Source organism: Falco cherrug, chromosome 6 (assembly GCF_023634085.1).
Source record: "Falco cherrug isolate bFalChe1 chromosome 6, bFalChe1.pri, whole genome shotgun sequence".
Classification (NCBI taxonomy): domain Eukaryota; kingdom Metazoa; phylum Chordata; class Aves; order Falconiformes; family Falconidae; genus Falco; species Falco cherrug.
In genome coordinates this window covers 65193235-65208526 of record NC_073702.1, presented here as the reverse complement: position 1 = coordinate 65208526, position 15292 = coordinate 65193235, and the positions used below count along the sequence as shown (strand labels likewise).

The 15292-nt window shown below is 39.8% G+C and overlaps 1 protein-coding gene across 2 annotated transcripts in view; it reads right to left on the bottom strand.

The window, feature by feature from the left end:
• Positions 1–2940: 2940 nt before the first annotated feature.
• The window catches only part of CDK19 (cyclin dependent kinase 19), a 133102-nt gene continuing 120750 nt past the window's right edge, over positions 2941–15292 (bottom strand). For both annotated transcript variants that reach the window (XM_055713497.1, XM_055713496.1), the window contains 3 exons: positions 15024–15102; positions 10862–11128; positions 2941–7195 (listed from right to left, as the gene is read on the bottom strand). In XM_055713497.1, coding sequence (XP_055569472.1) covers positions 7064–7195; positions 10862–11128; positions 15024–15102 — 478 coding nt within the window. In that variant the 3' untranslated portion in view covers positions 2941–7063. The remainder of the gene's footprint in view (positions 7196–10861; positions 11129–15023; positions 15103–15292) is intronic.

Genomic DNA, 15292 nt, shown 5'->3' with positions numbered 1-15292 from the left:
CACCTAAACTTGCTAGCACTAAAACTTAATTACAAAATCAAAAGGCTGTGCATTTCAACTCCTCCCCCTGCTCCCCCCCAGCATCCCAAGGATTTGCTATTTGTGGATGTAGGGAAGAATCTTACCAATGCAGGCTCAAATGCAGGCCACGGAAAGGACGTCTGAGCCATACATCATTAAGTAGGATCTGGCCCATAATTAAAAATTCATCTGCTGATGAAAGGTATGAAGAATTCCTTTCTTCAGTGCTTCACATATTGGGGTTCTTATTACTTAGGCCCCATGATCAGTCTGTGGAATGGAGATTGCATAAAATGCGTTATTGCTGGCTACCACATCACATCCAAGACTCAGTAACAACTACCTGATTTTTTTGTTCCTTATTTTAAAAAGCCATGTTTAAAAAATAATACAGATTCTCCTTTACTAACTTATTCATAACATTTACTGCTGGCGCAAGCAAAGCAAAACTCCATTCTGATGATGAACTGGGGCAAAGGTATCCTTTCTTCAGTGACTTCAAACACCAGTTGGAAGTTTCACGTAACTTCTTACTAAGCATCATGAAAAGACATTTTAGCTAATGGAATGTATTGCTGAATACTTTATTCAGCCATGTGTTCAGTGTCTGCAATGTACACGTGAAAATTACATACTCTCACGTTTGCTGTCCTCTTCAAGATACTTCGAAGAACATGCTACAAAATAATCACAGAAATGGCCTGTTACAGTCCATACAATAATAAAAAGCTAGAAAAACTGATCCTATAGCAGTATTCCAAGGGAAGTACATTATATAAAAAATATTAGGTACGTTGGCATTACTTTCAGACTTCAAATAACAGTAATTATTATGTTTTTAAACACCTACTCCAGATTATCTTGGATATCTGTTACATAACAACTGTGGTACTCCCACAGCAATTTCATCAGCTCAGCTATGACTGTGCACCCACCTTTCATAACTTTGCTGGTGGTTTTAATCCAGCTTGAACAACTACTGTTCTAATAAACGTTGCTTGCAAATGAAAAAATCATTGTAGTTATCACGCAATAATATTTTCTGTATTACTATAAAAATACCAAAATAAACCAAAGTTTCTGTTTTTTCTGCAATCTTAAACAAGGGCATGAAGTTGTCTGGAATGTAAAAAAGCAGTACCTACTTCTTAAAAAAATATTACAGATAAACCATCATTAACCTTTGCTGGCTATTGGAATAATGCTTGCTCAAGTTCCATCTTTAGCTAGATTAAATCAGTACTTGGCACCAATACGATGCTTTTTGTGTTCAAACAGAAAATTGCAATTACTCCTCACACCTCCACTGCGTATCATCCAGGAGTAAGAAACGATGATATTACAGTGATTATTACCTGCATCACAGAGTGCCTGCAAGTGCCAGTCACAAAGCTACTGTATCAGGACAAAATGACTGTTCCCGTCTCAGGCAGCTTACAACGGGTGTACAAGAAGGCGATGGATGCAGATAGACTGGAGGGCGTAATGAAACACTGGGAGTTTTCGCAGTAGGTATGACTTAGAGCACACCAGTAGCTTAAAACATTAAATTTCTGCAGACATCAAAGCCAAAGGGTTTTAATGAAGGATGCAGAAGGCACCTAGGAGGGAATTTTTCAGAGATTTATGCAACAGGTCTTCAGGAATTTGAAACAATTGGAAAAAGAGCATAAAAAAGCTTTTTTTGAAATCTAAAAATGGGTGGTTTAGAGGTTGACCTGCTGGGATGATCAGACGGAGTTAACTTAGATAACCTGAATAAGAGAGATGGGGTAATAGCAGGCTCGTGATGTGCGAGTGAGGAGAGCAGCTTTACAAGTCAAAGCAAGAGACTAATAAACAACCTACTCTGCAACTTTCTGAATGGCTGTGAAATGCAAGCTGTCTGGCTGTCAAGGACAGAAAGAGAGATGACACCATAATTCAGGTCAGTACGATGAGGCTGTATGGATTGGACTGTAAATTTTAGGACCAGGTAAGAAGAACAGTGAGAGATGCTGCAGAAGAATGAAGACTGGGACAGAGCCAACATCGGACGTTTTCAGAAGGACATCCGAGTCAAGGCTGCTGACTAAGCCGAATCCCACCAACAAACAGGACAGCAGAAGCAAAAAGCAAACTATGAGGGTTATAGAGCTGGGGATGCTGTTTGTGCTGAGACTGAAGCAACAGCTCTCTATCCATGAGGTATCGAGATGCAGACTAAGTTTTTTGGCAAAAGGCTACTCTGTTCTCCCCCTTGTGCAAAGGGCACATCAGAAATGGAAACCTCTTTCTTAATGTGATTGGTAGTGCAAATCCCAACCATTCTTACCCATGCAACTGTTATGGAGAAGACAAGTGACATTTTTGGAAGAAGTTAACCGTCCATCTGTGAAACAACGGTTAGATGGAACAGAAACACACAAACTAGCAAAGCACACAAAACCCCACTTTGAAAACTCACCGATATGCTCTAGCTCATGTTTTCCATGTTGCCACCCAAAACACTTGAAATCCGCTAAGGTCCAGCAGGAGGAAAAAGAGGATGTTTAGTTTTAAAATGCAGTAAACCAGCTTGCTTTTTTTTTTTCCCCCCAGCAGACACATCTATAGGATTGTCACACAAGTAATAATGAATCTCAAGAAGGGCATCAGTGTGGCATGCCAGAGTACTTTTAAGCAGAGGGCAAAACCTAAGAGAACCACTCCACTGATTCTGTTTTCCATAAGGCTCCATTCTATTTTGATAGACACATACCCATGAATATCCTCGTGGGCATTTTAAAAGCTGTAATTTCAACTCTGAGGTTTTGCAAGCTTTGTTTTGTGTGGTGTATATCATAAACATCCTGAATATAATTACAACTGCAATTTTGTGGGCTATATTTTCCCTCTTGGTAGCCCAAAGCCAATGTTTACAAAAACTTTTCAGCACGCTTATTTGATTTGAACTTTTTATTATTATTACAAATGTATATTATTTTATTAAAAAAATTCACACTGAAGCAAAGTCAATTCCATTTCATTACAACCAAGAATATAAAATAAATGCAATGAACTCATAGTTTAGTTTTAACAGTCATTTCAAGGGTGACATCAGGACAACTTAAAAGCAGTAAACTCTCAACTCTAGAATGAAAAACAAGTATTTTGCTTTGTGGTTTTGCTAGCCCATTGGCAGAGGCACTGCCAAATGTGGCCACCACAGATCTAGAGCGGCAAAGTTTTGTGGCAGCATGAGGCGCATACACAGTAACTTCTAATGAAAACTACAAAAATGAAAGATGCGTGCATGAAATTATTAGAAAAAAATAACTGAATAGAGACAGGCACACTTCCACAAATAGTAAACATGGGAAAATACAACTAGAACAATTTGAAAAGTTACTACCTTACATATATAAAAAGTTCTTTAAATTGCTGTTAAAAAGGACATGTTCTGTCCAGATTTTGTGTAATACTTTTTAGTGTCTACACAAGACAAATTTTTAAAAAAATTAAATAGTATTAATTTACTACTAAATATTTAGGAGATAACAGTGCATTAAGGACTTTTTTTTCATATAGTAATACACATCGCTCCTGTCTGGCGACATTTTTAGAAGATTACGTATGGCCTTATGTACAATACATTTATTTAATCCTAAAACAATTCTTTGCTTAATGATGTTAAAGTACCATTCCTGAAGATTATGAAGGGGAACTAAGCTTATTATGTTTATATAAAATATTATACATATTTGAACAACACTTCTAGCTTCCCACCACCCCCCCGCTATGAATGCTCTTCCCTCCCCCTCCCCAGATACAGTGTCACAGATACAGTGCAGGACTCGCAGCTTCCCCTATATTTTTCCTTCATTGTGCAGTTTGTGCTACATAAACTTCACCGATGCGGGCCAGGCTGCTCATCCCATTCACTCCCCACGTGTTTTGTTTCCTCTGAGCCACGATAGGAAAAGCTGTACTCGGTGGCCCGCTCTCCCACCAGGCGGGTGGGATGGAGAACTCTGCTGGCGTCACCTGCCTCTCTTGGTGGGGGTGTGAAACACTTTGGTGAGGGTGTAAAGGTTATGGGCAGAGACAGAGCTATGAGTACTAATGAAACTGTACAGGCAAAAAAGAACATAAAAATGACATGGTCCTGGCTTCCCACGACACACTGCACGATCCAATTCCGAAAGCAGAGCGTTTGTACCTCCCGCGATGAGCCCTGGAAAGCAAGGCTTCTTCCACTACGACTGCCACCCACCCCAGCAACGTGCGTCACGCTCCCAAGAAAAGGTGAACTATTTCACCATCAGGAAGGAACTAGAAGAGTGTGCACAGCCTACATTTTGCAGCAAACACTTTTGCTTTTATTTGCTCTCCTCCCAGTTGTGAGTTTGAAGGCAACCAAGTCAGTCAGCTTGGCTTCGTGTCCACACAAAAGCTAGAGAGGAGCAGTGCGTGGTCATCCAGCAGACCTAACCAAGGCAGAAACACCAGTTCAGCTTAGAGAGAGGTCATGGCAGTTGCGCTAGAAGCTGGAAGCTCACTCAATTAAAGCACCCTACATTGCTGTGAAGTTTCATACTCAAAATACAGATTAACCTACACCATGATTTTGCCTTATTGGCACAAGAGTCCACCTTAATTAACCATACGGTAATAGGTCTTTCTGCCACCTCCTGACATTACATGAATTTTGATGATCAGCTGCAGGTCACAGCAGGGAGAAGAAACGTTAGGTAACTATAATGGAAAAGACAAAAAGATTTTTAGTGAACAGAAGGGTGACAAGAACAGGAGGGGACAAAAATTACTCTACCAAAGGTTAATTTCCAGAAATGTGACATTCAAGTCACCAAAATACAAAATATGTTACTTTACGGCATTGGCCAAATATCCATTAGCTCAAAGGTACCTCATCCTAACCAGTAAGAGGTGAGACATTATGGAAAGAAGTAACCCCAGACTCAATGAAATAAAATAAAGGAACAATTAAAATCTGTTCTTTCAAAGAGGCTACCAGGGTATGCATAATATTTAGCATTTCAAGGGTTACACGTTGAAAGCATCCTTTGGGAGATTATTTTTTTCCAGGAATAATTTTCTCCTTCAGATTGCTTCATTTCATTTTCACCACCTTCTCACCCATTTGATGCCAAAAGCAGGTTGTAGTTGCCTTTCCAGAGAAGATGGGTGTTGTCAAACCCACATGATGGTAGATGTGGCCAAAGCAAGCCAACTGCTCCCAAAAGGTATGAAAACAACTTATGTTTGAGGACTAAGGGGACACTAAAGGTAGAAAGACCTATGTGTCTAGCTGTGATGAAAAGCATTCTCCTCAGAGCAAACAGATTTACTCGCCTTGCTAGGTCTGATCACAACTTCAGGATGAATGCGTACAGGTACATACAATCTTTCTGTATGGACACAGGACAAAAGAGAACACGCTGCAGTTTAAAAGCCTGTAACATTAGCCACTTACATATAAACTCTTCTCTGGACACCAATTGTAGAAGCTCACTGATGTTACATTGCTAATAGTTTTCTAAATGCATTTTTCCAGGTTTTCTGCAACAAGAGCCAGCCTTATTTCTGAAGGCTGAAGGAAAAACGAAGCTGTCCCAAATTACATGTTGTGTCTCTCCGAATAACTGTGGTTGCAGAAGTTGGACAATAATCCTCTGATTATGCTTCTGAACTCTTGCTTAATTACTGGGGATTTTCTGCCAGCTACCCATCCACTTACAGTCCTTAGGCACAATCAAAACATGTTTGCTCTAGGGAAAAAGAAACATTTCAGTGCAATCAAGCCCATCTGGTGTAACTAATCTGGGTTAATCACAGCAATGTGAGGGACACAGAATATGTATTATAAACATGAAAAAGGAAAAGTCTTCAACATGCTTTTCAAACTGCACAATAATTTTTCTTAATTATTAATTCTAACATAAAAAAATGATTAAATGCATTTGTTTTCGCAAGTCGTAGTACTTCTGTCACCTTTATATTTAGAAAACTGACTCAGGAATGTGAAAGAAAGCTAAATTTATAGAACTCTCACATACATTAATCAGCTGCTTAACAGAAAAACAAGCCCATCATCCACAATCCTACTGAGACTCGAGGGCAGTAAATACATTTTCCTGACTATTTTGGTGTCCAGCCTGGGAAGACATTCCATTCCTCTGTTCCAGCAGATCCTGAAACCATCTCTTTTTTTATGTGACTGTCCTGGTTTCATTTAAAATAATGCTTAATTTAAAACTAGTCAGAGCATGATCACTGTGATTTCAAGAATTCAATGTGAATGAGTTAAGAAATATCAGCAATCTTCTGTTTGGCATTCAGTCCAGTAGCATGAAGCATATTTGTTGCTGCAGAGACTTGGGTGGGTTTTTTTCTTTTTTTTCCTTTTTCTTTTTTAAATTTTCTTTATTTTTTAAATTTTTTATTTTTAAGAGCTCGCCTGAAAACTAGACTAATAAAAACAGAATAGTAAAATACTCTGGAACAGTAAAATTTTGCTGTTCTTGACATCCATGAGCAAAACAGTAATATCCTGTGAAAATAACATAGTGCTTTAAAAAGGTGCAATATACCTGTATAGCTAAACTGGTTTGCCTAGTATAAAACTAACTATATACAAGCTTGAAAGCCTGGGAGTTCAAGATTTTAAAACTTTAAAATCCCATCAAAGAGATTGAAAAGACAGATTTATGGCAATCACTACAGCATAAGGAAGGTGCACCAGGAATCCTTCAAAATTCCAAAGGTTAAAGAAGTTAAGTGCTGGGTTCAGATCAGAAGGGTCATTAGAGTAACCACAATGGAGCACATGCAAGGGCAGGGAGGAAGGAAAACTTCACGAGAATCTCCTTTATGGCGATAAAGGGATGGGGGGCGGGGGAGGAGGGGAAAGTCTTCAGTGAGTGAAGTTTTCCTTTTGTCATCATGAACTTTGATTCTGCATCACAGTTTGTATTTTTGGTTCTCATCATTATGAACTTCATATTGCTGGAGTCTTCTGGCTTTTAGTCTGTTCCTTTCCGAGTGCAGCCTGTTAGCCCTCTCAGTACCTGTGAGACTGATGAGATTGGTGATACTGGGAGCTCTGCTGAGATGACGTGGAATAGCCCATTGTACTCTGGGACTGAGAAGATCCCTGAATGTTGCTTTGGTAACTCAGGCGTGAGCTGGAGTGCTGCAGGAAAAGAGAGCGGGATCAGAGGAATGAAAACCAGCCTGTCAGTACTATGCAGCTCAGGAAACTTTGAACCTCTCTGAAGCTCATTAAAATCTGACTGCTGGAGAAGCTGACAGTGTTACTGTTTAAGCTCCCATAAACCATGTAATCAACCTGATATGCAATCACTTACCACAGCACACAAAATACACAAGGTCACTGGCAGACACCTAGAAATACAGCATTTACACACCCACTTTTTGAAGGAAAATAACAAGAAAGAGCAATTCCATTTCAAAATTCAACTGTTTCTTTAAACTTACGGCTATCATTATTCTAGGTGCTATTAATGCAAAACCAAACGGCTGAGGCCACAAACCCTTTTTGAGATAGATAATACTATGTTACAGAGAAACAAATTATTCTGTTCCTGAGAAAAAAACCAACCAAAACCTAAGAGTTACTCGATTTATATAAATGAAAAAATGTCCAGTAAGATAAAATAATTTAATTTCAGGTAAGCCTTTCAACCTGCTGCCTTACTACTGGACAATTGCTTAAAGATGGGCATGTGTGTGTGCGCAATAACCTAACACCTTTTCCCGAATGTTTTCTTTCCCCCTCCAGTGTCTGGGATGTTAGCTCAGCAAGCCAAATTCACGGATCACTTGTGACCTCCAGCCAGCTGAATTTTCCCTTTTATTACCATATCCATTCCCTGTCCAGAATTAACAATGAGCTGCAATAATGTAAAGCTGCATAATAATGCAAGCTGCAAAATCATTTTGCATGAAAAGTACTGCTCAACGGACAGGAGACTCTCTAGCAAGGTAAACCCCACCCCAGCCCACAAGAAAGGAAAGTCTACAAAAAACCACCCCAAAACTATTTGCAGTCAGCAAACAGTTTGTTTCCAGTCAAGTTAAATGCAGGGTCAGGCAGCCATTCAATAGAGTTCTGTTCACTGTCTAGTTGATGGTTCTACTTGGCTGCGTCGAAGGGTCATCGGCAAGACTGTGGCCAACAGCAATCATCTAGGAAAAGTGTTAAGAACCTACATTCTGATTAAATATCAGGATTATGAGTACAGAAAGACTCTGAAGAAGTTTGAGTTCTGAATGGAAATCACGTGGAGACAGTGGGTCCGTAAGAATACCACATCCTCCGCAGATGAAGAATCTGCTCAGCGGAGGCAATACCCCAGTCAGGGAGGGGTTTCATCTAGCCACTGGATCCCAACCAGGAGAGCTATGAAAACCTCCTGACAGCTTTTCACTGGGATGGTGAAGAGCAGGAACCTAAAGTTCAGGCAGCATAAAACACTTCTGCCCTTTGTTTCTGTACATAGCTTTACAATTTTAAATAAATTGTGTAACACTAAACCCTAAAACTATCCCATTACTTTTTCTGTGTTCTGTCTAAAGTAGGAATATGGAAGTTGCTTTCAAGGTGAAGCACAGCGAGGCTGAAGAGAGAGAGAGAGAGAGAGATAACGATCCAGTCTTGCAGACCTCTGTGTATCAGTATAATAACAATATAACTAATAGTTGCACGTAGTAACTTCACCTGTTTGTGAGGGTCAGTTTGGAAGATAACAGCTCAGCACGCTGGCTTTGGAAGAGATGTCTCCCAGCGGTATGTATGCTGTTACGGTATGTAACCAGATTATGCTTGGCCTGCATGGTTAGATTGTTAACAGAGCATCTGAAACCTGGAATTTGTCTCAAAATTCTGCAAGTTTTTGCAACTTCTAACAGAAAAGAACAAGAATTGTGATAAATACCGTGACTTTACAGGAACTTGTTCTGGATGAAAAACATCAGCTCACCATGCTAAGCCAAACACCCAAGGTCACTTAAGGAATGCTCAGTAAAATTCAACAAGGAATTCAAGCTGACATTTGTGGAAGCAATGTATGTTGAGGTTGGTGAACTGTAAAAAAATTTCAACTGAGACTTTAGATCACAAGCTAAATGAAACTCAAAGCAAAGGGAATCTTCCTTCTACTTCTGAATAAGATATAATAGATTAAAATTAATGCCATAAGACTACAAGAATGCATTAACTTGCCCATGCTTATTTTTGTTCCACAGAAGAGAATTTGTTTTTAATGAAGTCAGACTTGGACAAATTGCAGACATTCCTTTCTGGAACAGAAGACAGTCAGCTAGAATTTAAGGGCAGATAGCCAAAGGCAAGTGTAAAAACGGATAATCAGACCATACAACTTCGTGAGTGACACAAGGGAAACAGATCATCGCTTTGATGCCTGTGCTGTTAAAATTTAGAAGGAAAGAGCCATAGGGGGCAGAAAAAAAATAATAATCTAACAATGTGAAAAACACTTATATTTAAACTGCTAGCGACTTGTAAGGAGGAATTTTGCCAACAATTTGGAGAGCTGTATATGGATTCTATAGTGGATATCATCAAATGCAGCACACCAGTCCTCAAAATACAGACCAAAACAGGGCAGCCATAAATACTGTGTAGTCAAGACAGCTACAGTGATCTGTCCAGGCCTCAAGCCTGTCTGGAACTTTTCAAAAAAGAAACCTAGTTGTCTTTACCCTTAAATTGCCCTCAATGCCTTCATGATCATTTGTAATTAAGAGTAAAACAGAAACGGGAGAAAAATGTCTGGCACTGAGAAATCAATTGTCTATGGAGAAGGTCTGGAGGGATAAGTCAAGGCAACTCCAGAGCTGGGTTTTTAAAAAGTTAGTTAATTTAAGTTTAAAGCAGCCTGAAATGACCATTTGCTAAGGTGGGAGCCTCTCAAATGCTAGCAGCACACAGAATCTCTAACATCTTTTAAAATCTACCTTTAATAGATACCTTTTTTTTATTCTGCTTTCAACATATTACTGTCCCAGCAAGTATAAGCTCACAAGTACTGAAGATCCTGGTAAATTCAATGCTTTCTATATTTAGTGTAAGCCACATTTTTCAGTGGAAAATGTAATTCTAGTAAGCAAAACAAGTATGCAAATCCAAAAATAATTCAGTGATACTGCTTTTACTTATGAATGCTACTGTACTGGAAAACATGAAATCTATTCAACTCCTGTCACAACACAATGCGTCTCTCTGTGCCCTACTTCAGCATGAATCATACCGATGGAACTGAAGTATCATTCCCGTGCTAACGTGCATTTGTTCTTTAACATTAGAAGTAGACTTAGCAAGATACTAGAATAAACTACAGAATCACCCCGTGCATGTGATGACATGGGGTAAAATGAAGCAGGAACCAAATGAGAGAGCCTGTTCTAACTTCTGCTTCTCACATGGGATTTAATACTGCCAAGAGCCAAGTACCCTGAAACTGATCTAATGGAGCATCTACATGCATGAAATAGTTCCACTGGCTTCAGTAAGATTACTCTCAAACACACAGTTAAGCATATATTTATGTGCTTTCCTGGAGTGTACTAGTCCTCAACACTTCACAGGGTGCAGCAGATACAACAGGTACCGGTACTCTACTGAAAACTACTAACCACAGAATAAAACTTTTTTAGTTTAAACCTTTGACCTCACATTTTTATCTAATATATCATAGCATGCCTGCTCAGGTTACATGAGAAATTCATTAAAACATGATCTGCTCTTGCAGCGGGGAAGGGGGGAAATGATATTTTGGCCCTAGTGTATCAGAAGCAGCAAAAACTCAAGAGATACCTGATAATCTGAAGGCATGACAGGCCCGCCTGAGTTAGTGCCTGAAGGCCCTATGCGTGGTTTCTTGTTTGGAGGCACCTGGTTGAGGCTGGAGTCCTGGCTGTGCTGGAGCCCTGCGCCCGCGCCCCCTCCTCCCGCGCCAGCACCCCCGGCTGTCCCGTTGGTCTGGGCGCTGTTCTGCTGCTGCGGCTGTGGCTGCGGCGGCGCTGCCTGCGGCTGCTGCTGAGGTGCTGTTTGCTGCTGATGTTGGTTCTGCTGCTGTTGATTCTAGGGGAAGAAGCAACACAACACGGTCACTTGCTCTGAACTAGTTTGTGAGCTTTGTGGAGTTGTCAGCCCCGGCACCGTGGTGCCTGTGGAGAAGGGGGCAGGCCCACCAGCTTGATGGGAAAACACAGCAAAGCTGTGTGTCAGGAGAAATGTGTCCTCAGTACACGCTTGCATGCTTTGTGGGGGTATCTCATTTGTGGTCGTTTTGCTTTTTTAACAAAGCAAGCTAGACTAAAGCTGGAAGGACAGTCTAGTGCCTCCTACAGCTAGCCAAGCGCTCCAAGAGGGCTATGGAAGGAACCGTTTATAAAACAGTAATCACCAAACGAACTGAATCAAACCCCCCAGAATTTCACTAGTGCTCAGCAGCAGACGTTAACCACCGTAAATTATTTTAAGTGCTTCAACAACCTTGTTCACTCAGAATCAAAACCACTTTTCAAACTTTCACAAATGATATTACAGTAACCTGAAGGAGGCTGGCAGCATTACTACCAGAAAAGTAAGCAAATTAAGACCAGAGAAATGATGTAATTTCTTCCAGGTTGTGAGGAAATTCTGTGGCAGAACCAGGAACAGGTTTCATTACTGTTTTGCTCTCCTGTGCTTTTAAGTACCTTGTAAAGACCAGTATACTGGGAATATGGGCCAGCATGGTGTGCTATGTATAGGGTCAGAAAATCTTATTGAAATAGCAGAAAAGTGGAAATTGACCAGAGACAAACAGTTGAAGACAAAAGAGGAGGGAACAGCTGAAGGAAAAATCTGGCAAGGGAAGGAGAAAACCAGCACAGGAAGAGAAGCCAAACAATTAAGATGACACTGGGACGCAGCAGGAAGAGAGACAAAGAGAGAGAAGTGCCACAAAAGGAAGAAAAAAATTAAGGAGAACACAAGAGCAAAAGACATTGTACTCTTACGGCTTCAGCGGGCTACAGACTAAAGAGAGTATGAGGGAACTGGAAGGAACGTTAGAAAACAGCAGAGTGCAGCTCTGCCCTCTCTAGTTAAGAGAACTACATGGAAAGCCCACTCATTTGTCTGCTTTTGAGTACCAGGGATGGCTCCTCCATCAGAGCACTAAAGCACATAAAAGAATTGCAAAGAAAAGTGATTTCACTCTAAATCTGAGATATGTCCCTTGTTCATCATGAAAAAAACCAAACTACAATTGTCATGGCTTGAATTAAAAAACCTTACTACCCTCCCCCCCAGTATACTGTAGGGAACATTTCAGGATAGTCTTTTTTTTCTAGAATATCTGCTTATATAATTATCAAAGCTTTAGTATGGTAGCCTTTTATAAAAAACATTTTAATAGTTTCTCAGAAATCATGACAACCAGTTGCCGCTAGCAGAAAATTCTTGATGCCCCCAATCACTAAAAGGCATTTAGTTACCTCAGATAAATGACATAAAAGATCTGTATCTATGCCATTCATCACAACGGCCTCCCAAGATAAATTCAGAGGAAATCTGCAATGATGTCTTCATTTAAGATTACAAAGAAGTGTTGCATCTTCAAGGACTCAGAAGTGGCTTGCATTTCCATTTCACATTTAGCAAAACCAACGATGTATCCTCCTGCTTGTAGTCCTCAAATCCCATCTCAGTCAGATTCTCTTTCCCAGGAGATTTAAACTTCAAAAATTTTAGAAGTTACTAGCTTGTAAAAACAAATTGTTAAGAAGCAATTTATCTTTTCGTAATGGTTTGAGCTTCACTTATGAAAACAAACACCAATAACTAAGGTGGTATTTGTGCTAGAATTCTGAAATTTGTGTTTTTACAGAGGTGTTTGGATGCAATGAAGTGGTTGCTACTGTGAGAGCTGAAAACCTGAAATTTTGTTATGTTTAAACAAATCTTGCAGGAAGTCTCACAAATAAAGACAACAGTTTATCCTAGGTCCCGTGTTTCACACTTTGGATATTAGCACAAAATGTACCTGATTACTCTGAACTTGCTCTTCTGTGCAGCTACTACTGCTACTGCCTGGGCAGAGACTGAGATCCCCCCTGTCAGACTGTGGCTGGGGTCTAGCTGCACCACCTTAGTGCACAGAACCAGCTTACATCAGCAAAAAATTGTCCTCAGGTCCAGTTCATGGTGGTTCCTAAATGAATAAACTTGTTGAAGGTCTACAGTTAGGAACATATTATCATGTGTCATCTCTCAGGCACAAATTACCAAAATTAAATTCCAGTACTACCTAGAAATGAATCCCCAGCAGAAACTTGCCTAACAAAATCTGAAGGAGAAGAGAATCTTCTTATTTTGTTTTACAAATGCTCATTTTAGCTTTGCTGACTAACAACTAACAATTTCAAAGAACGGATGCTTATGTTAGAGGTTATTCAACTCAGATGCAAGTTCCAAATAAACAAACACTGAGAACTCCTCTGGGTTTCCAAAGGACTATACAGATATATATGGTTTTATAAACAAACCAGAAACTAACACTTTTTAAAAAAAAAAAATCCTTTCACTTGCAACAACATCATAAAGAAACAAAACATGGCACAGATCCAAATTTCAGAGACATGCTTTACTTTCACATTTCCTACACTGTGGGAACACATTCAATGAGTAATGTGTGACTTACATTACCTAAATGGGCTAAAAAAAAAAAAAAAAAGAATAATTTGGAGTGTGCATAAATACGTGACTGTCCCCAACAACCTCAAAGACTATTTAAATAATGGCTGTTTTGAATATAAACATGCCAGTGTTTCCCCCCCAACACTCCCAGGAAAAAGACAGATATTTACTTTTAAATGCACTGACTTAACAAAAGCCAAAGTCATTTTAATTCATAAGGTTTGTTCTTGTTTTTGAAGCTGTGAGAGTTGAAGCAATGCTAGTAACTAAATTACAACCAAATCAGTACCAGGACTTCAATTGTATTTCTGCTTAGGTGTCTGTTTCCTCTTTTTGATAAAAATATCTGGACACAAAAGTCCAGGATGTTTCCACTTGTTCTCAGCACAGAATATTCAACAGTATCTGTTCTGAAACCAAAATTTGTGGTCTGAAATGTATCGTGATAGGCATACTTTTAAACTCAGCTAGCTTCTCGTGTTATACAGAAAATCTGTTTTCTTCACATTTTGCTAGCTATACATTACTGTTGGTGTCTCACTGTACACTTCTAAGCAAAAATAACAAGCTGTTTCATACACTATAGCGCCATTGTCCAGACTTCACACCGTGATGGGACAATCACTGTGGTCACACAGCAAAGTTAAGCTACACACACAAAGCAGGTCAGATTATGTTACAAACACACCAAAACTTACTGTGCACACAAACAAGTTCTTGCCCATGTGTATGGGGCTATGGGAAAGAGCGTACTCAGAGCAGATTGTCACTACCAGAAAAGTTCATGCTCCTCATTACTCCTTTGTCTGAGTGCCCTTAAAACATGATCAGGAAACTGTGTGCAGATGGATGAAATGTTCTGATGTAGTGCCAGAAGTAAGCTGCCACTATTTATTTGAGACCCTGACAGCCGTCTGCTTTCAAATGGCTGGGTGTATGCCAGCCACACAATAGAAATGCCACTCCTTTCACGTGGTCATAATGTGTTTTCATCATGCGGTGCAGGAGGAGGTAGCAAGGTCCCCTTGGAATGATGGCAGCTGAAAGCAAGCTAAACAATCCATCCAGCTCATTGCCCACAGGTCAGGGCAAACTGTGCTGGTGATACCACCTGAGAGACCCCAAAGTCATCTGATACTTCTAACCTGTCTGGGAAGCAGTTTTAAGAGAGCGTTGCCAGAAAACAAGTTTTCAGTTAACTCTTCACCTTTCATTAGTTTTCATTTGGTAGCACCATGATTCTATCTTACTGCATACTTAAAAGAAAGAAAGAAAAACGTATTTATTATACCTTATCCCCTTTCTCTTCAGGTTCATCTTCATTGAGGAATTCTCTTTTAGGATATGGAATCTGACAGCCAGCAAATACACTGAAACACAGTAAACAGTCCACAGATATGTACATATGACATACAGTTACTTAATGCTATATTAAAAACAAGGGAATATAACACAATTTAATTTCTTGTATTTCATGACCCCCGTTTCCATAAGTGAGTGTCAGTGTGAGCACCCAAGACAGCAGCAGATACCAGCAGCTAGGTGCTGATCACGTCAGAC